General features: G+C 39.7%; 1 protein-coding gene across 1 annotated transcript; it reads left to right on the forward strand.

The window, feature by feature from the left end:
• Nucleotides 1-475: 475 nt before the first annotated feature.
• On the forward strand, nt 476-10,736 carry ENPP7 (ectonucleotide pyrophosphatase/phosphodiesterase 7). Its single transcript, XM_070934419.1, has 5 exons — nt 476-728; nt 3,379-3,524; nt 5,295-5,915; nt 7,859-8,084; nt 10,690-10,736. The coding sequence occupies exons 1-5, from the start codon at nt 476-478 to the stop codon at nt 10,734-10,736; spliced, it is 1,293 nt and encodes a 430-aa protein (XP_070790520.1).
• The last annotated feature ends 13,060 nt before the right edge of the window (nt 10,737-23,796 follow it).

Here is a 23,796-nt window from a genome sequence, read left to right on the forward strand (position 1 = left end):
TCAGCTTGGATTCTTCTATTCGTTGTGGATTTAGTGATACAGTAAGAAAAATATATATTGTTATAGCTAAGAATTTTTTTTCTTTTTGGATGTCTGGCTATCTCCTATCATACATTACCTGATTCTACTCCACTTTCTATTTTTTGTCCAAGCATACAACCAGCAACTCCTTCAGTCCTCAGCACAAATCTCTTGAACTTGATCATAGAGGTTAGGTTAGTACCATACGTGAGTAAATGGAATTAGGTAACAATGAGCTTGAAGAAGGGAAATAATTTAGTGTCACGTCCCAGTCTCTCACACACAGAGAAACAAAATGTATAGGATGAACCCTTTAAACCCCAGCAGGAAGTTGTCCTAAAGCCAAGAGCAGGGAGTGGATCAGATAGAACTTTGAACTTGAGACCCTGTCATGTATTTATTATGCAAGTTTCTGAGATGTTTGTTTCTTTCCCCCTCTTGCTTGCTTGGAAAGATGTTTGTGTTCCTGGCTTTCCTGAGTACCTTGCTTTCCTTTACAGTCTGTGCCCCGCTACAAGGGACACCACAAGGGACGAGAAGCCACAACAAGCTTCTACTTGTTTCTTTTGATGGCTTTCGGTGGAATTATGATCAGGATGTGGACACCCCCAATCTAGAAGCCATGGCCAGAGATGGGGTGAAGGCACGCTACATCACTCCACCCTTTGTCACCCAGACAAGCCCCAGCCACTTCACTTTGCTCACAGGTGAGTGTTGCATTCTGGAAGGGAAGGGATGGGATGGAAAGGTAGGAGAGAGAAAAAAAAATGGGAATCTGAAATGGATGTGTCACTAGGGAGGAATAACACTGTTTGTTTATGATACCTTTTGAGTTTATGGTGTTAAAGGTGGGAATGGGAGCATTTGTCATTCTCATCCTTAACCCCAAGCCTCCAAAACAATGTTGCTCACATTTCATCCGTAAGAAAATAGAAGCACATTTCATCATGTAATTCTTCATCATGTTTGTATTGAAGCCTTGGCAATGCAACTCTTGGAGGGTTATTTTGACAACAGTTTGATCTCTCAGCACATCTCCCATCCCCCAAACTCACCCACATTCCTGAATTCCGTCACAGCTAGTTGACGGAAATTTTATTGTCAGCTCTGGCCATTCATAAAAGCACTGGGGGAAAAAATTGAATTAACTGGACCTTCAAATAGTGATAATAATGCCGTAGCTTTGGAAAACACAAGTTATTAGTCCTTGCTATAGGAATTTTTTTGCTCATTATTTTCACACTGAGGAAATGTGCCAGCATACTAATAATAAAAGTACAATGACACTGCTGTAAATTAATACTTTAAGGCACTGCACAAATTGTTCTTAAGCACAGTGGTACTTAGTGCAGCACTTCATTTGTTTTCTTTAGAGTGCTTCTAAACTTTATTCTTTCTAGATCTACCTATGGGTCAGTTTTTGAGGAGCTACACTTTTTTGGGGAAATATCATATCATTATTAAACATTCTGGCAATTGTCTGTAGATTCTCAGTCATCCAGGTCATGGTTGTCCCAAAGGTGCTTTTTCAGCTGGACTTTCTTGGTTTTTCTTTTGAAGACATTTCACTTCTCATCTGAGAAGCTTCCACTATACTGTCAGAGCTGATGAAGCTTCTCAGATGAGAAGCGAAACGTCTTCAAAAGAAAAAACAAGAAAGTCCAGTTGCCTACTAAAAAAATCACCTTTGGAATTCTGGCAATTGTAGCTGATAGGCAAAACATATCCTTCCTCTAAATGTTTTCCACCGGAACAAAGGCATGATTAGAATTCTTAAAGCAATGGTGGTATGCAATTAGCTGAGCTTGGTTAAGCAGAAATAGGCAGAGTTGAACCAAGTTGAACCAGAGTTAAGACCATTAGGAGGATTTTGGAGTGGTCATCTAGACTGGAAAGTCGTAGAAGGCAATGGCAAACCACTTCTGAATAGCTGCTAAGGAAAGTACATGAGTAGGTATTATTCAGAAGGAAGGAATGCACTACATGCCATCTTGAGCTTATAGAGGAAAGGCAGTATATTAAACAAATCAATAAATCAAGTCACTTGAAATCAAACTTGACTTAAGGGAGTCTTTACTTTTTATAATTAAAAGAGACTATTTTAGATCAGTGCCTGTATTTGGAGAAAGCTGAAGCATCAATGACATTATAATCAAGACACAATTTCCCTGGCTCGCTTGCCCTATTATCTAGCAATAGTTTCATGGTCCATCACCTGAATTTTTTTATCTTACTAAAGAATTGCAGTAGTGGATTTCTCAGGGACCAATAGACAAAACCTTGGAAAGTGAGTAGATGGAAGAAGGAAGAAGTGGAAACCATGTGCTGCATGTTTCCAGAGAACCAGAAAGGAGGCTGGAGGCATTTTTCTGGATTTGTAAAAGACTATTTGACTATCCAAAACATTTCTGTGTGGGAGTCCAAGGGTGACAACATCTCTACAGATTGTCTGACATCTATCTCTAAAGAGAGGTCATTGCCATAACTGAACAAGAATAGGAGAGAGAGACGCCAGGCACTAACAGAAGTCAAAGAAAAACTTCAGTAGAAGAAACAGAGAGAGAGAGCAAGGACTGAAATGAAGAAGGCTAGTAGTTCCACCAGGTCTACATTATCAAGTACAGGTCTAGGATCCCACTGGGTAAAAGGCCACTTTTTTTCCTTTTTTTGTCTCTCTTTTTGTTTTGTCTTTTTGCCCTGCTCTTTCTTCATTCCTCCCAAAGCCCTTTAAGGGGTGAAAAGAGGGAGCAATAGAATAAATTGTTTCAGAAAGGAAAATGGTGAAGGATATTCCCAGTCCATAAGGCATCTTGCCCAAAACTCCTTCCATCCTGGCAGTGCCAAAGCACTCGTTTCATGGTGGCAGTGGGGCATTAGAAGAATAGCCTGAACTGTGACAAAATAGGGGGTGTCAAATTTTTCAACGTTCAATTTCCAAAAATTAGGGGTGCTCAAAAATTGTGACGTGCCTTAGGGGATAGTAAAGATATTTTGGCTTCTTTAATATAATTTAGATGTGCTTGGCAAGTAATTATATAAATATCATAACTTTTTAACATTTTGTTTGCTAACTTGATCAAGGAAGATCTATTTAGGTCCTTCGGCCAGTCAGAAAAGCAAGGAGCCACCACTGAATTATACTTGCAAGAAACTAGGAAAATGCTGCAGTTTCTTAGACAGTGATGGTTCCATGGCTGAGGTCTCTGGTAACTGTGGCCTAATGCTGTCCCTCAGGAACAGGAAGGGAATTAGGCCAGTGGCCTCTCTGTTATAGCCTTCACCCATCAAGGCCAAGTATCCAGATGTTCATGCAACATAGAGATTAAATTAATTTCAAGCTTCTCTCTCTTCTGGTAGGAAAGTATATCGAAAACCATGGAGTGATTCACAACATGTGGTTCAACACTAGCACTGGACAAAAACTGCCTTATTACCATACCCAGCGGAGGTCTGACTGGTGGGACAACGGAAGCCTCCCCATCTGGATCACAGCACAGAGACAGGTACTGTAAGACTTGTTCAAAATCATAAAAAGAAGTCTTCTCATTTTACGTGTTACTCAAAAAAAGTGCATCTCTATTCTTAGTGACTTCATTTTGCAAACCAACCTTAAGCGTTGTATCTAATCCACAAAAAGGAAGAATAAAATCAGATACACTGTTGTAAATATTGGGGAATTGCCTCCTCCCCAGCGATAGAGTGGGTTCTAATTGTCAGTTGAAGTTAATTAATTTAGAATCGGTTCTTCAAAACAGATCCTGAGAAAATGGGCAATGAAAAGAAATTTACTTTCTGAGATTAGATGTCTGTGGAGGTTCGCAGAAAAATCTATTAACTTGTAAAAACTAAATTAAATTAAACTAAAATTGAAAGTGGAAAAGCAATTGTGTGAGAGAGGTGATGTATGTGTATGTGTGTGTGTGTGTGTGTGTGTGTGTGTGTGTGTATATATATATATATAATTTATATTTCGCTGATAAAGAAATAAAGGGAGACTAATATAGATCTATTTCAAGCTATTTAGCTCTCATCAGCTAGCCATACGCTTACTTGGATTTGAACTTGGGCTGCGCCTGCATGTTAGGAAGTTGTATTAACCTCTGAGCCACAAGTTCTCCTCCCTTCATCAGCTTGAGTCAGGGGAGAGATCTTTATCAGCGAAATATAAATTTGGTATAAAATGGTTTGTCGTGAATGCGACTGCTTGAGGGCTCCTGGATTGGAGCTGAAAGGCGAAAGGGATGCAGTACGCTCCCTCCCACATGCTGGGGTAGACCAGGTGTCTCAATAGGAAAACACTTAATATATATATGTATGTATGTATGTACTGTATGTGTGTATGTATGTATGTATTGGTACTGGAGGGCAAGTTTAGGAAGGGCCATAGTCATGTTCTATTATTTCTCTTTTGATTAATTACTCATTCTCAGATTTTCTTTGAATTCAAGTCCATATATAATTACAAATATTGTATATAGTTAGTCCTCAATTTATGACCACTTGCTTAAGAGTTACAATGGACTTAAAAAAAAAGTTACTTATGATGACCCATCTCAGGAGCTACAACTGCTGCAGCAGCCCCGCAGTCACATGATCGCATTTTAGGTGCTCGGCAAACAGCTTGCACTTACCACCGATTGCAGGGTCATGTGACCACAATGTTTTTCACTGTTTTTTGGCAAACAAAAGCCCATTGGATAAGCTAGATTCAGACATATGATATATGATTTGCCCAACATCTCACTTAACAACCATTGTAAAAACAGTTGTAAAATCGAGTCTGTCACATGATAATGCAACTGAATGACTGCAACAACCTATTCTATCATCAATATTTCAGACTCAGTTGCAGTTGTAAGTCAAGGCCTGTATTCATCTCAATATGTAGCAACTTATATTTGTCCACTAAATAAAACATACACAGAAATGTTTATCTAAAGAAGGATTGCAAGTCCTCTTTAGTTAAACATCTTTTAAATAATTGGGATTGTATAGAATCAGTTCTCTTTTCTATGCCACTGAATCTGGATTCTTTAGCATCCTGCAATGTTAGTTTTAAATGCTGTGTATATGTGGTCCTTGAAAGAAAAACTCTGCCATGACAGACATTGCTCCCTTCAGTTCTTGTGCTGACTTTGGAGGTGTAAACACATTCTGGCAATACTTTCAAGGTGCAGTTGAGATTCCAGCCTGCATTTGAACGTTGGGCACATAAACATGTAGCCCTGTGGGTTGTCTTGCCAACTCATAAGTTTATGATCTTCTCATTCTAGGGTTTGAAAGCTGCCTCCCTGTTTTTCCCAGGAGGGAATGCCACCTATCAAGGAGAAGAAGTGAGAGTTAGGAAGGTGGAAAAACTCCTCCACAAGTATGACAATGAAACTGAGTGGAGACAGAATGTGGACACAGTCATGAAGTGGTTCCATGAGGATGACCTTGACTTTGTGAGCCTTTACTTTGGGGAACCCGACTCTACTGGACACAAATATGGCCCCGAATCTCAGCAGAGGAAAGATATGATCCGCCAAGTTGATCGGACAGTGGGCTATTTGAGACAGCGCATCGCAGAGCATGGCATGAACTCAGTACTTAACTTAGTCATCACCTCTGACCATGGCATGGAAACAGTCATCAAAAAGGATGAAATTCACCTCCTCCGAGTAGCAAACTTCTCATTCCAGGACATTCAGTTTGAGCTGGTTGATTATGGGCCACAGGGCCTCCTGCTGCCAAAACCTGGGAAATTAGAGCAAGTTTATGAAGCCTTGAAAAATGCCCACCCCAAGCTCCATGTTTATAAGAAGGAGGAATTCCCTAAAAGATTCCATTATGCCAACCATATTCGTGTCACACCTCTTGTGTTGTACAGTGACCCTGGCTACGTGATCCATGGGGTAAAGTGCTCTTTCTACCTTGTTAATGCCAAATTCTTTATCTCCCTTTAGTTATGTGGCTTTCCATTTCATGCTTGGTAAACATAAATAAGCTTCTTAAGAAGGACAAAGGGGAAGGGTAACCTAAAATATCAGTCCAAGGCATTTTGCTTTGAATTATCCCATGGGGATTCCTTTTATTCTGCAGCATTTTTCACACAGCAATCTCTGCCATCTTGGATGGTGCTAGCCAAAGCATGCAGCTTCGCTGTGTGATATAACACAGACAGCCCTGTGCGTATTTGTCACACTCTATGACAGCCTTCCCAAACCATCTATCATTCAAATGTTTTGGAATGTGCCAGAATTCCCAATGGCCAAGGCTATTTAGGAATTCTGTGTGTTACACCATAATGCCATTAGATATGGAAAGCATCCATTGGGAAATATAGCATTTTATGCAGGAAGTGACTTTGGGAAACATTTTGGAACAGATTTTGCCTCTATATTCCTAGCTGCAACCATTTTTCTCTTTATTTGAAAAAGCATTCAGCACATCCTACTAACCCATATCGAATGTATTTCTGAAGAAACATATTTTTTTAATTTTTTTAATTTCGTCAAGCATGTATTTTATGACAGATACAAGTGTAAACATAATTATAAATACATGTAAAGGATACAAATAAAAGAAAACATTAGGACAGGGACAGTAGGCACGCTGGTGGGCTTATGCACACCCCTTACAGACCTCTTAGGAATGGGATGAGGTCTACAGTGGACAGTCTAAGGTCTAAGTTTTTGGGATTTGGGGAAGAAACCACAGAGTCAGTTAGTGCATTCCAGGCATTGACCACTCTGTTACTGAAGTCGTATTTTCTGCAGTCTAGTTTGGATCGGTTTACCATGAGTTTGTATCTATTGTGTGCTCTTGTATTGTCTTGGTTGAAGCTGAAGTATTCATTGGCTGGTAGGACATTGTAGCAGATGATTTTATGTACTATGCTTCGGTCAGACCAAAGACAGCAAAATTCTAAACTGTCTAAGCCCAAAATTTTGAGTCTGGTGGCATAAGGTATTTTGTTGCGAGTAGATACATAGGATTGTCTTGCTAATCATTATTGCAGCAGTCAAGGGATCCTGCTGAATCCAGTCATCACAAGTTCAGGGATCCTAAGTCTCAGAATTCATATTTTCCTTCTGAGCACTGCTATTTTGAAATGATGAATTCCTACAATGTGGCCAAGCAGGCTAGTGGCTTGCTTTCTGTCTCAAAAATAACTTGACCAGCAGAAATTTTCTATCAAAGGTGTTCCTGCCAGATGGAGCAAACCAAATGTCCCCCAGTGAGATGTTTAGAAGATGGAACAGAACCAACTCTGGACCTATTGAATCCAGAACTATTCTATTTTTCAATCAGAATCTGTTAAATTAAACCAGAGTAAAGCTGGCATAACTAATTTCAACCCACTTGCTCATTTGCTTTCCAGTAAGTTCAGAAGCCCAGCAAAACCATCTCTCCAGTTCTGCACTGATTAGCTCAAGCAAAGTAGTATAGTTGCCAACCATGTTTCTCTCTTATCTGCCATGCAAATGGGTTGCGCAACTAAAGAAACTGAAAGTATCAATAGTCCCTAGTTAGCATGAATTATCTATTTAGCTGCAAATAGATCCCTTTTTTTATTATCATTACAATCACTCTGTGTGCACGTTTGTTCAAGAAATAAGAATGTTAAAATAGGAAACGCCTGCTTAAATCGATCATACACAGAGATGAGCCATGCTCTTTTTATTTATTGATTTATTATTTCTATCCATATTTTTCATCCAATTGTTGTTGTTGGGAAGATTTTATTAATTACAGATAAAAGTTGAGTGGCGGGTAATCACTGAAAAAAAAATCCTGTTCTTTCAGCGAAAGGCAAATTGCATGTGATGAGCTGTAGCCTTCCCTTCTTTTTCAGAGGGTGAAAGTCCAGTTCAATAAAGGGGAACACGGCTTTGACAACGAGGCTATGAATATGAAGACCATCTTCCGAGCTGTGGGACCAGCTTTCAAGCAAGGCCTGGAGGTGGAGCCTTTTGAAAGTGTGAATATTTATGCCCTCCTTTGCAAACTCCTGAATATCACACCTGAACCACATGATGGATCCTTGGACGTCACCCGGCACATGCTTGTCAAAGACTCAGGTGTGCTTTTTTTCTGGTTAGCTAACACTGCAATCCACCAATTATTCAATGAACGGATTCATTCCAAAAAAGATTAATTACATATCCGTCAGAGAGACAGGGATATAAATTGTCAATGATGTACCTTAATAAGTCCCTTATGGAGGCTGAGGATCCCTAAAGAGTTTGCTCTTTTCTGATCAGGGATAAACCCTTTTATTTAAGTAGCAGCCGTCTCCACAATCTTTATAAATTGTACGCTGATGATATCAAACCCCAAAGGATTTGTTTCTTTAACTTATCCGACAAGAAGTTCTAAAGTAAAAAGAGAGAAGCTTTCAAATATTTTCCTCCCCAATTTCATTGGCTTGCCTAGCCTACTTTGTAACCCCTTTCAGTTTATTCCGACATCAGCGAAGCCAAGAGTAGGAAGAAAAGGGAAATACAATAAATCTTTGCCACACAAAGTAGCACTAGGAGAAACCAGGAGAATGTCAGTATTTGTCAGTATTCAGTATTTTATTGTTATGATGGAACCGTTAATTGTGCTCTAATCCACTTATGGTACTGATTGGAATTTGATGCATGATAGAAAGAAGCGTTTCCTTGCAAATGCTAGGCTATGTGAAAACTGTTTATAAAGGGCTTAGAAAGGAAGGAATACTGATATAGTATACAAAACATATATGAATTTCTATGAAAATCAATTGGATCAGATTCACTGGTTCACACTCTTCCCCACATCTTGTCACTACTTTGTGTATGTTCTAGGATGAAGGACAAAAAAGTGACAGGTTTATCTAGTGCAATAAATATATGCAGTCCCCTCTCAATTTCTAAATTCAGGAAGGAAAGTCCTGTTTACAATCAGCTTAATTCTTGCATAATTTCAGATGCCGGCTATGCTTTCAAATCATACTTTAAACAAGCCAGAGTTCCAATTTCACCTGAAGGAGTATGAAGGAGCAAGAAACTGGAGCACAGCAGCATATCTTATAGGGAGAAACCATAATTCCAATTATGGGCTTTTGTTTTCCAAATTAGTATCATGCCAATATATGCTAAGCTAAGTTTGGAGTTCACAACTAATGAGCTCCTCTGCTTGCTGCCAACAAAGTGCACCTTTGATCTGAAACCAATTTCTCATATTTTATTCAAGCCATCACTTACCCTTTTGCTTGTAGGTGATCTCTTACACAAATATCAGTAAAAATTTGACAGCTTCTTACCTTTTGTTATATCTCATGGGCAACCCCCAAATCTACCTTCCCACTTTCTGGAGCAGGTCAATCTTTCCCTGTGGGCTATCAGATTCATCACAATTGCTCTCCATTGAGAGATGTATGACCAGGAAGATAGAAAAACAAATTTCATGGCCTGTCAGGGGGAAAAAAAATTATAGGAGTGGGTGGGAAGAGAGAGAGCAAAGGTGTTATATGCTCCAGCGGTAGCAGGGAGTCCCCTGCTGGCCAAATCTTGACACCCAACCTAGGTGTTGTCCAATTAGAATATGATGCTTGTCAGAGTGAAGACAGAGCTGCATAATTGGGTCTGGAAAGGAAGCACATATTTGAGAGTTCCCCTATCAATACCAATTAATTAATTACTGTTCAATGTGTAGGTAATGTTGGGAAAAAGAGAAGTAACTACCTTGGACAGAAGCATCTTTCATTTCCTTGTGTATAAAGCCATCAATAATAAATCCATAAGGGATGTGGTGGCTCAGTGGCTAAGATGCTGAGCTTGTTGATCAAAAGGTCGGCAGTGCAGCGATTCGAATCCCTAGTGCCGTTTAACGGGGTGAACTCCCGTTACTTGTCCCAGCTTCTGCCAACCTAGCAGTTCCAAAGCACGTAAAAAATGCAAGTAGAGAAATAGGGACCACCTTTGGTGGGAAGGTAACAGCGTTCTGTGCGCCTTTGACATTTAGTCATGCTGGCCACATGACCACGGAGACATCTTCAGACAGCGCTGACTCTTTGGCTTTGAAACAAAGATGAGCACTGCCCCCTAGAGTCGGGAACGACTAGCATATACGTGCGAGGTGAACCTTTACCTTTACCTTTAATAAATCCATTTAGTGCATGGATTCAGATTTACAGAACCAGTATAACCTGGTCTTTACTCTAAGTGTACACTGTACCACATGCCTGCCAAACATGTCAGCCTCAGATGTAGCTTTTTTCAGAGTAGAGCCAGTTTGATGCACAGGCAAAAACGGGGCTCAATTCGAACCCATTAGTATGGAGGAAGTAGATAGGATATTGGAGTTGTAAGCTCAGCCACCTCAGTGTTAAATCCATGTCCCTGTTAAGCTTCCTGACATGTGGTTGGGTGGTAGTGAATGTGCCTTCAATGGAGGAGATCATCACTTAAAGAAATAGCGTTGCATTCTCTCCTCAAGAATCCGTTGCTTGATTCAACTATTTTGGATCATTTTTGTCCTACTCCATCGTTCCCATTTTAGATTTTTTATTTCAATAGCTATTAATTGCCCTGGAGGAAGCAGGTGCCCCTTTCAGGCCCAAATATGGGACCAAAATAGTCATGATCATGCTTGTGGATTACCTTTGGAGAGAGTGAGATTGGGGTAATGCTTTCATCCTTACTCTCTTTGATATCTCAGCTGCTTTCAGTATCGTTGATCATGGTATCCACCTGACACTGCTCTAGGGATTAAGAGCTCCTTGTTCCTCTAAAATTGGTATTGGGGGGGTGGGGAGAGATTAGTCCCATATACCCTTTTCTGTGGGGAGACTCAGAGCTTGACATTCTCCCCATGATCCCTATTTAACATCTATCTACACGAGGCCATTGGGCAAGTTCATTTGACAGCATGTACTGGGCATGTACAATATGCTGATGATACTCAGTTGTATATCTCCACCTTAAGATAATCAACTGATGTGAGAAGGTTTTGCTTTGATGCCTGGAGGCTGTAAGAGTTTGGATTGGGGTGAAAGACCTTTGGCTCAACCGTAGCAAGGCTGAGTGGTTTGATGCTTTACTACTTCTTGTATTCAGTGATTTTCTTCCTGTAGTGAGATTGCATTACCCCAGACAGAACTGGTGTGCAACTGGCAGGTTTTCATGGATCTATAACCTTGTTTGGGAAGCAAGTAGAGCCATAGCCAGAAGGGCTTTTGCTCATGAGTTGTGTGACAGTGTGCCTTTTCCTGGACCAGGAAATGCTGTAACAATGTTATACAGGGTCACTCATGCTTTGGTCACTCCCAAATGGATAAATGTAACATGATATAAATGGAACCACCCTTGAAGGACATTCAGAAGCTGCAATTTGCCTAGCATGTGGCAGCACAAGCAAATATGGGCTTAACTCAATATGGCCAGGTTACACCTTTGCTTGGCAAACAGCACTGGCTTCTACTATGCGTCTAAATGCAATTCAGGATGCTGGTTATTGCCTATAAATAGTCCTTCATGATTTGGGGCTGGAGGGATCATCTTTCTCCAGTTGTTTCCACCCATCCCATCAAGTCTGGCAGGCGCTGTCATACAATGGAACGCAGGAAACATGCCTCTTCCATCACAGTCCAGGCCTTTGGTGCAACATACCACCGAAAGTTAGGTTGGTCCAACCCTGATGATCTTTCAGAAAGCCTATAAGACTGGATTATGTTCCATGCCCAGAGGTCAGGAAAGCAGTTGAGTTCATATTTGTTGAATGCAGTTTATTTGGTGACATTTTTACATTTTTATCCTTGTTTAATGTATTATTTTTAATTCTTATTAGTCACCCAGAATCACATTTAATGAGGGGGGGAGGGGAGGGGAGGAGGGAAGGAGAGAGAGAGAGAGAAAGAAAGAGATGGATGGATAGATGATACCGATAGATACATACATATATGCACACATACCTACCTACCTACCTACCTACCTACCTACATACATACATACATACATACATACATACATACATACATACATAAAAACAGTTCGGCTATGCTTAGACATACATTAATTTGCTCCAGCCCAGTTCCGCTAGTCAAATTTGTCACCAAGGTTCTTGTATGGGATTGCATTTGTAGATATTTCTGTGTGTGTGTGTGTGTGTGTGTGTGTGTGTGTGTATGCAGTAGTGAAATCCAATTTCTTTTACTACCGATTCTGTGGGCGTGGCTTGGTGGGTATGCTAGGGGAAGGATACTGCAAAATCTCCATTCCCTCCCTTCTCCTGGGGGAAGGATATTGCAAAATCTCCATTCCCACCCCACTCTGGGACCAGCCAGAGATGGTATTTGCCGGTTCTCCAAACTACTCAAAATTTCCGCTACCGGTTCTCCTGAACCTGTCAGAGCCTGCTGGATTTCACCCCTGTATGTATGTATGTATGTATGTATGTATGTATGTATGTATGTATCTATTTTCTTACTTCTTCATAGGATTTATGTGTGTTTTTCCTCTAGCCAGGTTTTCCCTACATAACCAAGGTTTTTCTGCAGCCCTAGCTCAGTAGAATCACATCCACTCGATTCTGGGCTTTTTTCTTTTCTAACAGCTAGCAAGCTCTTCCTGCTAGGTGGGAGATCTATATAGATCCATTTCTAGCTCGTTTGCTTTCATCAGTAGGCCACACCCACATCTTATGTATCCTCCCTGTAAAGGTATAGTATCTATTTTCTTACTTCTTCGTAGGGTTTATGTGTGTTTTTCCTCTAGCCAGGTTTTCCCTACGTAACCAAGGTTTTTCTGCAGCCCCAGTATGTATGTATGTATGTATGTATATTCAACTGCTCTGGCTGTCTGGTAAATGTGCTTAGGTTTGTGCCCAGGCTCACTCTTCTTCATCCATCCATGGCCTCTTGGAAGCAATTTCAATGCTCTCAACAGTGAAAAATGTGTCATTGTTCTCCTGGAAGTTATGGGCAGGCACTGAGGTCTCATCTATATCCACCAAGTCATGTTTTAAACTCTCTATATGAATGTCTCCCAGGGACTGTTGGGTTCAGTTATACTGTACAGGCAAATGATACTTGTCCTTTAACATAGGGAATGACAGAAACTCATTATTTCCATTCCTAATGAATCGCTGAAATAAAATACAGCATCCAACTTAATCTTCTATACAACCATTTTCTAAAATGAAATTGACCCTGCAACTCCAATTTAGCATTAGAAAAAGGATCAAAATACACTTTTCAAGAAATACCACACTGCATTCATATTTGACTTGGTGCAGTAGTGAAAATAGTTAGATCTACTCTATCATATTTCAAACTCCCAACAGACCAATTAAGCAAAGATACAATGTTTGAACATTCCAAAAGAGCCCAGGCAGGAAGAACAATTGATATTGAGTGAAGCCATCCTAAAGTTGGTGCCATTCAGAAGGTTTGTTTACTGGTATCATTTAAGATTTGGAAAAACCAACCCCATCCCCCTCACCTGATGGCTGATTTTTTTATTTTTCAGTGATAGCCTTTTGCTATGGATGCAAAAGAGGGAGTGCAACTCTGAGAAGAAAAATCACATATACTTTTTTTTTTTTTTTTTGGAACAATGATTTTGTTTACATGATCCAGTTTACAAAGGAAGAGAAACAGAGAAAAATAGCAAAAAAAGATCTTTAAAAGGGTTTTGAATTTGGGGACAGGGAATTGTAAGACTCCCTCCTTTCCTTGCTTGAGCAGCCGTTTTTTAGCCAATCTGAAAAATCAGGGGTTTCTGAGGAATAGATTTGTGCAGAGTGAGCCAATAAAAGGGTAATGAGAAAATATAGGAAAAGGAGAAATATCAACCCACAATCTACGGAGAAAGCATCTATTTTTGAAAGGGAGGGAGGGAAGAAAGGAAGGGGAAGGGGAAGGGGAAGGGGAAGGGGAAGAGGAAGGGGAAGGGGAAGGGAAGGGAAGGGAAGGGAAGGGAAGGGAAGGGAGGGAAGGGAAGGGAAGGGAAGGGAAGGGAAGGGAAGGGAAGGGAAGGGAAGGGAAGGGAAGGGAAGGGAAGGGAAGAATCAGGATAACAGTTAATTAAACAGAGTCTAAGACCACATTATAGAAGAGAGAGACAACCTGAGCATGTCATGAACATTAGATTCAAGTTGTCTGTATTTATTTTCCTGAAAGGAGCAGAAAGAGATTAGAGGGGGAGGGGGGGCAGGCCCACTCTTGGATAACAAGAAATATGTCCAAGGCTAAGTGGTTTTCCTTTTCAGTAACATCTATCTGCTTTATTCAGCTATGGCAAATTAGAAATTTTCAGTAATTTAAGCGAGGACTTGTTCCATCTCCGCTAGGATATTCACTATTGCTCTTTCTAATTCCCAGATTCCTAGCCCCAGAAATTATCCCCTCACAAAAGAAGGGAGCCTGCTGCTTCTTTCCACCAGGAGATTTGAAGTTCATCGGGATGGCAGCTGGAGAAGATGTGCGTGTTCCCGGTTCTTATGAATTGTTATTGCAGGGACAAAGGAGACTAATGTACAGGAACCGTAGAAATTCACTAAAGAAAAACGTTGTCAAAATAAACTTGGTTTGATTAGAAAAAACATGGCCAACAGTCTTCTCTCATTTGCGGGGATGGGCAAGATTATGGGGAAAGGGAAAGAAAAAGAAAGTTTGGGAACCTTGCAGGCTGTGTAAGAGGACTGAGTTCTGGAGAGGGTGCTGGTCTTGTAACGTAAGACAGTATAGAAGAGGTAGGGAAGAGACTATTCTGTGCACTGGTCTCAGCATAATTGCAGTTATGGGCTGGGAGAATCTCCCCTGGGTTAGAACAAGGGAAGGAGGTCCCTGTTTATAAGCAATTCTTTGGTATGCAAAATTAGTACGGCATGTTGTAGCTCAGGTCCCTGTGCCTGCAAGGTTTCATTTGGAAAATACTCCACATAATTCAAACAACCAATCTGATTCCCTATCAATGTCTATTTATAAATTTCTATCTACTGTCCCTCTTAGCACAACTTCATATTGCACTTAAAGCCCAAGTTCAAATGTCAAAGCGGTAGTCTAATATGGCACGTCTAATACGCAAGTTCAAATTTCTGCTAGGTGAGCCCCCCACTTTTGTGGCAAGGAGTGGGCAGTGCTTAGGAAAGTTGGTTCCTAGACTGCAAATCCTTCCACAGTCCATATTTCAGCTCAGAATATGACAGAAACCCCAAGCCTCGTACCTCCAGAATCCTATTGAAGTGATAGTGCAGTTAATTCCAACAACACTATGATTTCTTACAGGCAGCTAAGAGCACAGCTCATTTCTTTCTGCAGTTTTTTTTTTAAATCTTGTAAGAATAGAATGAATTTCTTTGGCTCTCAAGTACATCCAAGGTACAACATTCTGTCCTAGTCATTGCACAAACACCATCTGTGTTTGCAAGTCTCTATCTAAACTAACGTATTCTAAAAATCTATCTGCCCGGTGTTAGCATTTCTGTATTTCCGATTGCTTTTCAATGGTCCCCTGTGATACTTATTCTAAATGGGGGGCACAAAATTTATGATATTGCAGGGTGAATTCCTGACATAAAATTCCATGCCATTTGGGTAGAGGCAACCTACTGATCTTTACTTTACATTTGGAAGCTGCAGGCAAAATCTGGACCAACTTTAGAAATTATTTACAAAATCCATATTTAGCTCCAGTAACAACATATGCTGTCTAGTGATTTTATCAAAAGCTTTTTCTGCATCAAATAATAGATTGTGTGGCTTGGTCTTTTTTACCTTTATTCAAATCAATTAAATCTGCTACCAACAAAATACTATATGATCCATATCTAGTTTTGAACAACCCAACTCACTCATTCTTGATCACAGAAAATATCACTTGCTGAGCTCGATTGGCTAAAATAGCAGTTAATATATTAATTGACATTGGTCAAGAAATACTGTATAGTTTCTAAACTAATATTGTTTAGAATATAAAATACGATCTTTACCAGGTTTTGGTATACACATCAATTATTGAAGAAGACATATCAATCTCAAAGTCTTACTAGTCTGTAAACTTAATTCATGAAGTTTAGGAACAAAGTAAGCAAATACTTTATACTATTCTAGGCGTGGTGCTTTATCATTACTCATATTCATTACTCATTCATTCATTACTCATTTAAAGCCCTGGTGCTTTATCATTACTCATATTCAGAATCCCTGATTTATCCATACTCAAAAGAGTGACAAATAATAAGAAATCGGATTGTGGAAGATCAATTTTTAACTTTAAAATCATCTCCATGTTCATTAGACCAATTCTGATGTTTATTATGTATGTTGCAGGATAAAATTTTAAAAATTAAAAATGTATATCTTCAAGAAAATCTGTCTTATCTATCTTCTGCCTATTTTTAAAGTCTATGACAATTTATTCATCTCTTTTATGCTTCAAGCTACTTGCCAACATCCAGCCAGGTTTTTCACTATTTTCCCATTGTTTAAAAAAAACTATATTATTTCCAATATGATATTTCATATCTATATACAGATTAGGTGAAAAATATATGTCCATACTAATTAAGAAAAGAGACAAAAGTGATAAATGGGACAAAAAGGAGAATAAATAGAAAATAAGGAAAAAGGGCATATCACTTTTAGCTGACATGGTTTTGTATCTCTAGCCCTGGAACTGGAACAAATTCATGTAAAAGCCGGATTCAACATGAATCTCTATTTAAAAAGGGTAGGTGTATCGCTGTGTCACTGGTCATGCAATCCACCAGTGGTGAAATAACTTCTCATACCCTCCAGAATCCTCTCCCCTTTTTCATCTGATCTGTCTGGTTGCAGAAGAATAAAGTGGTTAACACCACGAACCCATAAACATCTTTGTGAGCAAACCTTCCTTTCCAGCAGTCAGGATCACAGGCTGATTATCCATGTATTCATTCTAATGAGGATGTGTAGCAAGTGAGCAAACCCTTGTTTCTCCCATCCCGGGTCAAAGATCAACATCAAATAGATAGGACAGATATGATATAGGGGGGAGTACAAGGCACTTGCAAATTCACCATCAATGCGCACACGAGTCTTAAATGTGTCATGCTTGATTCCTTGACGTGTCTCATTTTTTTTGAGATGAAAAGTATGTAGGAACTGGACATATATACCTCATTAAATCATGTATGATATAATAGGTTTATAAGTTTACAATCTAGGTCTGAGATACAATGCAGGCAAGACAATAACATTTTCTTTTAAATGGTGACATCTAGTGGCCATATCTATGTATGGCTGATATTACCATGATAAAAAGCAGTTTGCAGTCTTGAAATTGAAATATGTTAGGCGGCTCATTTCCCCAACCCCCCCAGCAAACTTTATTATTCTTTTTCTGTGCAGTGCATGCCAGTTGTCTGGGATTCACCTTTGTTAGCCTAAAAAAGGATTTCCTTGAGCAGAAATACAAGACCTCTCTTCTTTACCTTTCGTAGCTACTGTATTTGCTGAAATATATTCCAGATTCCCAAAGAGAGAAGGGGCTGCGTTCCAGATGAACAAGAGTCAGCAACGATTGGATAGTTTGTGTGAGACTATTTAAACAATGTTTAAACTGTTTAAACATTGCCAGGTCTTGTTATCTGCTTTGCCTGCTAGAGTTTTTATGTACTGGCCATGTGATATTTTACCTAGTAATGTCTCTTTTCTATTCTTCATTTGGTCTTTCTTATAGGGCTGTTTGGTATTCTGTAAACCTTCCTGGTATCCCACCTTCAGTGCGTCATCTTAATTGTCTTTCAGATGTTCTTCCAATGCCCTTTTTTCTTCTTCAACTGTTGGTGTAATTGCAACATTCTGCGCCCACCTATGCTCCTTGGTAAGAAGAGTCTGTCAATGTCTCTGTGTGGATTGAAGGGCACATGATTCATTGTCATTATTTTTCTGGTCTCCTTAGCCAGAGTTTTTTTTTCCGAAACAGAAGTTTTTTATTTTTTATATTCAAACAACCAAACATTACACAATCAATTATCATACATCATTTTATCCCCACCCAAACCCCCCTCCCCAATCCCCCCCGACTTCCCAGAGCAAAAACAGGATATAGCATTTAACAAACATAAGCTAAAATATGCTAACTATTACAGAATTCAAAACTCTCTCACACTTGTTAACTCCCCTTTTAAAAATTATACTTCAACCTTTCTTTTATAAATTCTCTTATCACATTTCACATTTGTAAAAAAAAAAAAAAAAAAAAACCATAATCTTATTTTAAACATTTTAAAATCTCTTAATACATTAGCAGAACATTCTCCAAAATATAAGTTTCAAGACTTTCAAAGAGTTATCCATTAAATTTTAAGTTATCCACCTTTAAACTTCAATACTTTAAAACTACCATAAAATTCAAAAGTTATCCAACTTTAATTAAATCTTTTAACATCATGAGACAATCTCCAAAATATGACCAGTCTTTCTTTCTTTCTATATTTTTTCCAGTCCTTCTTCAATAATACTTTCTTCTTCAGCATTGCTCGTCCCCCTGCTTTTATTTTCAAAAATTTTGGGGTTTGAAATTGTAGTTGGTATGTCTTGGGAATTTGTTCTCTTCTTGGGATTGTTTCCTTTAATTTGAAGCCCCCATTTCGACTCTTCCTGCATTTGTAATCCATCAGTTCATTCCTTATATATTGATTCTATCTGTAGAGCCAAAACTTGTCAAAATATTTATCAACCTGCTGTAAAGAGTCTTCTTGCTGTTTCTCAGTTAATTGAATGGAAGCCTCTTCCAGAACCTGTGTTTTCCATATAATAACCTCCATTTTAGCCCCAGCAATGTCTCTTCTATCCTCCAAAGGCGCATTGTCCTGATTAATTTCTTCCTCTTCTCCAGCCAGCAAGTCATTATTATTCCCCAATTTAAAATCTTGAATAGTTCGTTTAATTATCTGTCTTATCTCAGCAATAAAAGATTTTTAAAAGTCTTTTAAATCCTTTGCAGTCACTACTTGTAAGTTTGCGGACTCATATAATCCATCTTTAATTTCAGCCATTTTTCAATTGTCTCTTTATGTTTGTATTAATTCAGCTATCAGTTCATTAACTCCAATTATTTCCAAGCAAATTAGAGATATAAGTTAGTTAAAATCAATACCACAGTCTTTTCCATTCCACTTCCACTTTAAATCTTTTTCTTGAATAACCCGATAGCTTTAACAATGTTACTGATGTTAACAAGGACTTTCACTTATAAGTTTCATTTTCACACCCTAAGGCGCCATCTTTTTTTTAAGCGGAGTTAACGTACAATACTTGCATTTTTAGTCTCCTGGATTAACTCTGCCAGCATCCAAAATCCAAAATCCAATTTCTTTATAATCCAATGCTTGCTGGTGTGGTCGCGACGCTTCGGTCTGCTTTAAGCAGACTCATCCCGGCTCCGGAGCTTTGAAGGGTTTTCAGGGAGCTCTCACCCTGCAAGCCCCAGGCTTAAAAAAAAAAGCCTGGGGGTCTAGGGGAGCTCTACCCAGACCCTTCTGCTCTTCTCTTCCCCTTTTCCCTGGGGGAGAGTTTTAAAGCCGCTAGACAGCTGATTTTCGCTGTTCTAGTGGTTAACGGAGTCACAGGGCTGGAGCTCCTAAAAGGAGCTACATCGGCGTTTCGCGGAGCCACCGGAAGTCCTTAGCCAGAGTTTTTATTTCTGCTTGAGTCCAGTCCATTATTCAGCTCCCCAAGAGGAAGACAAGTGGATGGGGGGAGAGGGAGAAGGACAAGATGTTTAGGAGTGGGGAGGAAGGAGGCCCATGTACCACCGGGCCTAACAAGCTAAGGCCTCCCAGCCCACAGTGAGGGGAAGTTGCAGCACTCCTGCGGTTGTAATGGCGACCATTCTGCAGTGACTGCATTGGCGCCGTAAAAGTTGTCACTTTGGGTAAGGGTCATAAGTCCCTTTTTTCAGCACCATTGTAATTAACAAAAGGTCACTGAACGAATGGTCATAAGTCAAGGACTACCTGTACGGAGCTCTGATACAGCTCTTTAATTTTATTTAATGTCTAAGTGGCAATTTTAGTTGTCATGCCAACTAATGTATGGATCACGAGCTCTTAATCCTAACAGTGAAGGCATTAACCCATTACTACAACAGTAGAGTTAGTTCAGCTATCACTCTGAATTTCTGCTGATGGTGTTAAGTGTTGGTATTTCAATCCCCACTGTTCTGTATATTCTGGTTACATATACAACGATCTTGTCACCTGAAGAGAGATAATTTTCAAAAGATATGACCATCTTCGGGAAGCAGCAGAAGAGAAAATACAGCTACAGAAAATCAAGTCATATTTAGCAAGGAAGGGGCAGCTTTTAAACACTTCCCTTCTTTATGATATAAGGAAAATGTCAAAGAAGATTAAGCACCTATGAAGAAAGCTCATTGCTATCATAAGGGTTCTTCACAAATAACTTTTCTTTAGATTGGTATATTTTCTTCGGTTGAAGCTCTTTATCCTTAAATGCTGATGGACAGAAAACAATGCAAGTTTTCCCCTCACACATGTCTAATTGTACATATTACCGGGAAACATGACTAGTTCAATTCCCATCTTTTATTCGGCTTTTCCATTGACTTCTGCTTTAAAAGAATTTCTGAAGTCTACGTAAGAATTATCATCTATAATAAAATATTAAATGTTTTGAATGGTTAACTGCCCAGAGTCATTGACTGAGATGAGCAGCTATAGAAACTGAATGAACGAATGAATGAAATGCAGTCTCTCTATTAGTGAAATATATGGTTGGAACCCATCTGAAATTTTATTCTGAATGTTATAAATGCCCCTTTATCAATCCACTAGCATATGTTTCTTCGCCTGTCCTATTTTTGACTGGACATGGAGAGAGATCCAGAACTGAATCTGGCAGCAACACACCCAGATGTTACTCCTGTAGTTTTCTTTGACTGTTCCTTCTTTCCAACGAGATTTCCATCCCCAACCACCACCACCACCTTCGCCATGGGAAAAGATTCTTCACTTCCAAGGCGGCAGAATTTGGGCCACCACTCATGACAGATTATGCCATCCCTGAGACCAGCCCCAGGCCCCTCTGCCCTACATAGGCCACCTGCTTCCATAAAGGAATGGGGATGCTGGAGCCTGAGGGCTGGGAGCCCGTCCCTCACCCTTCCAGTGCCACAGCAGCCTCTTCAATGGCAAGGTTTACCCTCCCTCCTCTCTCTCTCTCTCTCTCTCTCCTCCCCCCCCCCCCCATGTTTCTCCCTCCAGCCTAGGACCTCATATCTCGGTAGCTCAATAAACAGAGGTTTCCATAGCAACCAGTTCCGGCTGTGCGGACTTCTCCCACTAATGAGATGAAACAAGAGATGGCAGGAAGGAAGTGCTTTGCTTGGGAACCTGTTGCAGGGAGGGGGAGCGGTTGGCGGGTACCCAGGCAGCCAAATCTTTAAAAAAAGATGACACCAGGACTGTCAACAAGGGTCATTTTAAAAACTAGCATTATGATTACTGTTATAAAGCACAATCCATAAGGCGGAAGGCAAGTCCCTTCTACCTGCCTGCTGTGGTCGGGCGGTTGCTTCTATAGGACAGAAGCCTTGCAGTGAAGTGCCAGCAATGAAAATGCTCAAATCGCTACTTGTCCCAGAGCAAACTAAGACCTGAAATAGGTACTTCAATCTGTTTTAAGTAATTCTGGCTCTATTCAATTAAGGTTTTTTCAAGGATTGGTCTAGGTTTGTTTTTTTTTCTTAAAGAAAGGAATGCAAGCGCCCAAACTATACGTTCTCAATGTATTTTTCCAATAATGATAATAATAACAGTCCAGATTTAACAGAGCAGAAGAGAAGAGAAAATAAAAAATATAAAGAGCTTCAAATAGAAGCAGAACAATTGTGGCAAATGAAAGCACAGATAGTACCAATAATAAGAGGCATCTTGGGTGCAATTCCAAAATAACTGGAAGGACATTTAAACACCATCAGCATTGACAAAATTACCATCAGTCGATGGCAAAAGGCAGCTTTATTTGGAACAGGTTACCTCCTGCAACAATACTTTTAACATTATTAAATAAGCATCTGTCTTTGGACAAAAATGCCAAATCCAATCTAAGCATCTGCTGACTGTGTGACTATAATTAATTAGCTTTGTATTGTGCTTGATTCTAAGTAAATCATAACTAACAGATTACAATAAAATCGTTAAAAAATAAAGCACAGTGAAGTAAAGGGTCTCGCTCTTCTTTGCTGAAGGTCTGGATGAAGAGTTTCGGACTGCATTGGACCACCTCACTTTTCCATAAGATAAGGCAGTCCTGCTTTAATTTGAAAGGGTGGCACTGCTTGGCTCTCCTCTTTCCCTTCAGCATTATCCATTCCCGTATCTTGCCCTCTTCATTTAGTCAGCAACACATAAAAAAGACAAAGAACAGGAAAGTTGAACATTTCCATATCGTCCTTCACATGGAAAGGCCAAACAGGACACAAAGAGAAGGAGGACATTTTCAGAAGAGAAATAAAACTCCAACTTGGCCTCAAAAAGTACCCAGCAGCATTCCTCCTGATACCCAACCTATCTTCGTCTAAATTGCAATGAAATGCCAACAGAGGCAACCATAATCATTTTATTTTTATTTTTATTTTTTTAGACATGAGGCAGAAACCATCACTCCCTTTAGTACTGAAAAATCTCAGGTTTCACATAATAATTTCATGAGCAAGCACATTCCACTCTGTGAAATATGTTACAAGCTGCAGGTCAAAATTGTCTAGCAAAAGCTATCAATAACACTGCCCGTGAAAATCCAGACTGGAATGAAAGTGGGGGGTCTCAACTGGTATTTTGGAAACCAGATTGAATTTAGATACTGTCTGCAATACAACCATGGTGCTGACTGACAAAAGCTAGGAGTGCTCCCATGAATCACTTGACCACTGGACTGAAAACACTGATCAATGCAATTAATCAATGGGTTTCTCACAGCTCAAGAAGTATTGCCTAGCAGATGGATTCTGTTCATACCTGCCCTGTACAGAATGTTTGTAATGCTCCTGAAACAAGCTCTATATAGTTGCCTTCTAATTTCTGCAAATATATTTAATCCCATCCTCTGGAAAGATCAGAAAGGCTCTTGCCCTCTCCCCTTTAGGACAGCTACAGAACATTGCCTAGCATAAGGGGAGATCTTTAAAAGCATTGGGGGGGGGAATGAGATGCTAATTTAAATATCAACATAACTATTCTTTGAAAAGAAGAAACATTGCCCTGTTTCTAAGAGTTGCAAACATTTCCTCCTTGCATTGCCTCATAAAGAAAATGACTTCTTTAGCTGTACTTGGAGTAGGAGAGTCCAACACAGCCATTCACATGTTCTGCAATACCAATTGCAAGCAGATGATGGCTCCCAAGCTGTGCTACTATTAAAATAAGCATAATGCGTTTTTAACCCCCTGGGCATAGGCTTTTGCAGCTGCAGGGTCAAAACAGGCCAGGGAAGAAATGAGCTCCATCAGCATATTTTTCAAATGCCGAGCAGCTTTTACTTGGCACTGTTATCACATAAGGTCAACATAACAATTTCCTTTCTTAGTATTGAGATACCGTTGGTCTCATCCAAGTTAGTATTCTCTAAGATGTGCTAGATTTCTACTGCCATAATCCTTATCCAAGAGGTGGCTGGGGGAATTTACACATTTGGCATACATGGAGTGGAGGGGCTATACTAAAAAGTGCTAGCCTAATTCATCTAAATTAATACCCCTCTTCCCCAAGCCCAGGCAAGCAATTATTACAGGCTGAAGATCACAGCTACAAGAATATACA

Source organism: Pituophis catenifer, unplaced genomic scaffold, assembly GCF_029215685.1.
Source record: "Pituophis catenifer annectens isolate HBS135680 unplaced genomic scaffold, rPitCat1.0.hap2 SCAF_2, whole genome shotgun sequence".
Classification (NCBI taxonomy): domain Eukaryota; kingdom Metazoa; phylum Chordata; class Lepidosauria; order Squamata; family Colubridae; genus Pituophis; species Pituophis catenifer.

Bases quoted from the DNA above. Each gene is read 5' to 3' on its own strand.
- ENPP7 (XM_070934419.1), top strand. From the start codon at position 476: ATGTTTGTGTTCCTGGCTTTCCTGAGTACCTTGCTTTCCTTTACAGTC. The intron at 729-3,378 runs GTGAGTGTTGCA...CTCTTCTGGTAG, and splicing joins CCACTTCACTTTGCTCACAG to GAAAGTATATCGAAAACCAT. The intron at 5,916-7,858 runs GTAAAGTGCTCT...CTTCTTTTTCAG, and splicing joins CTGGCTACGTGATCCATGGG to AGGGTGAAAGTCCAGTTCAA.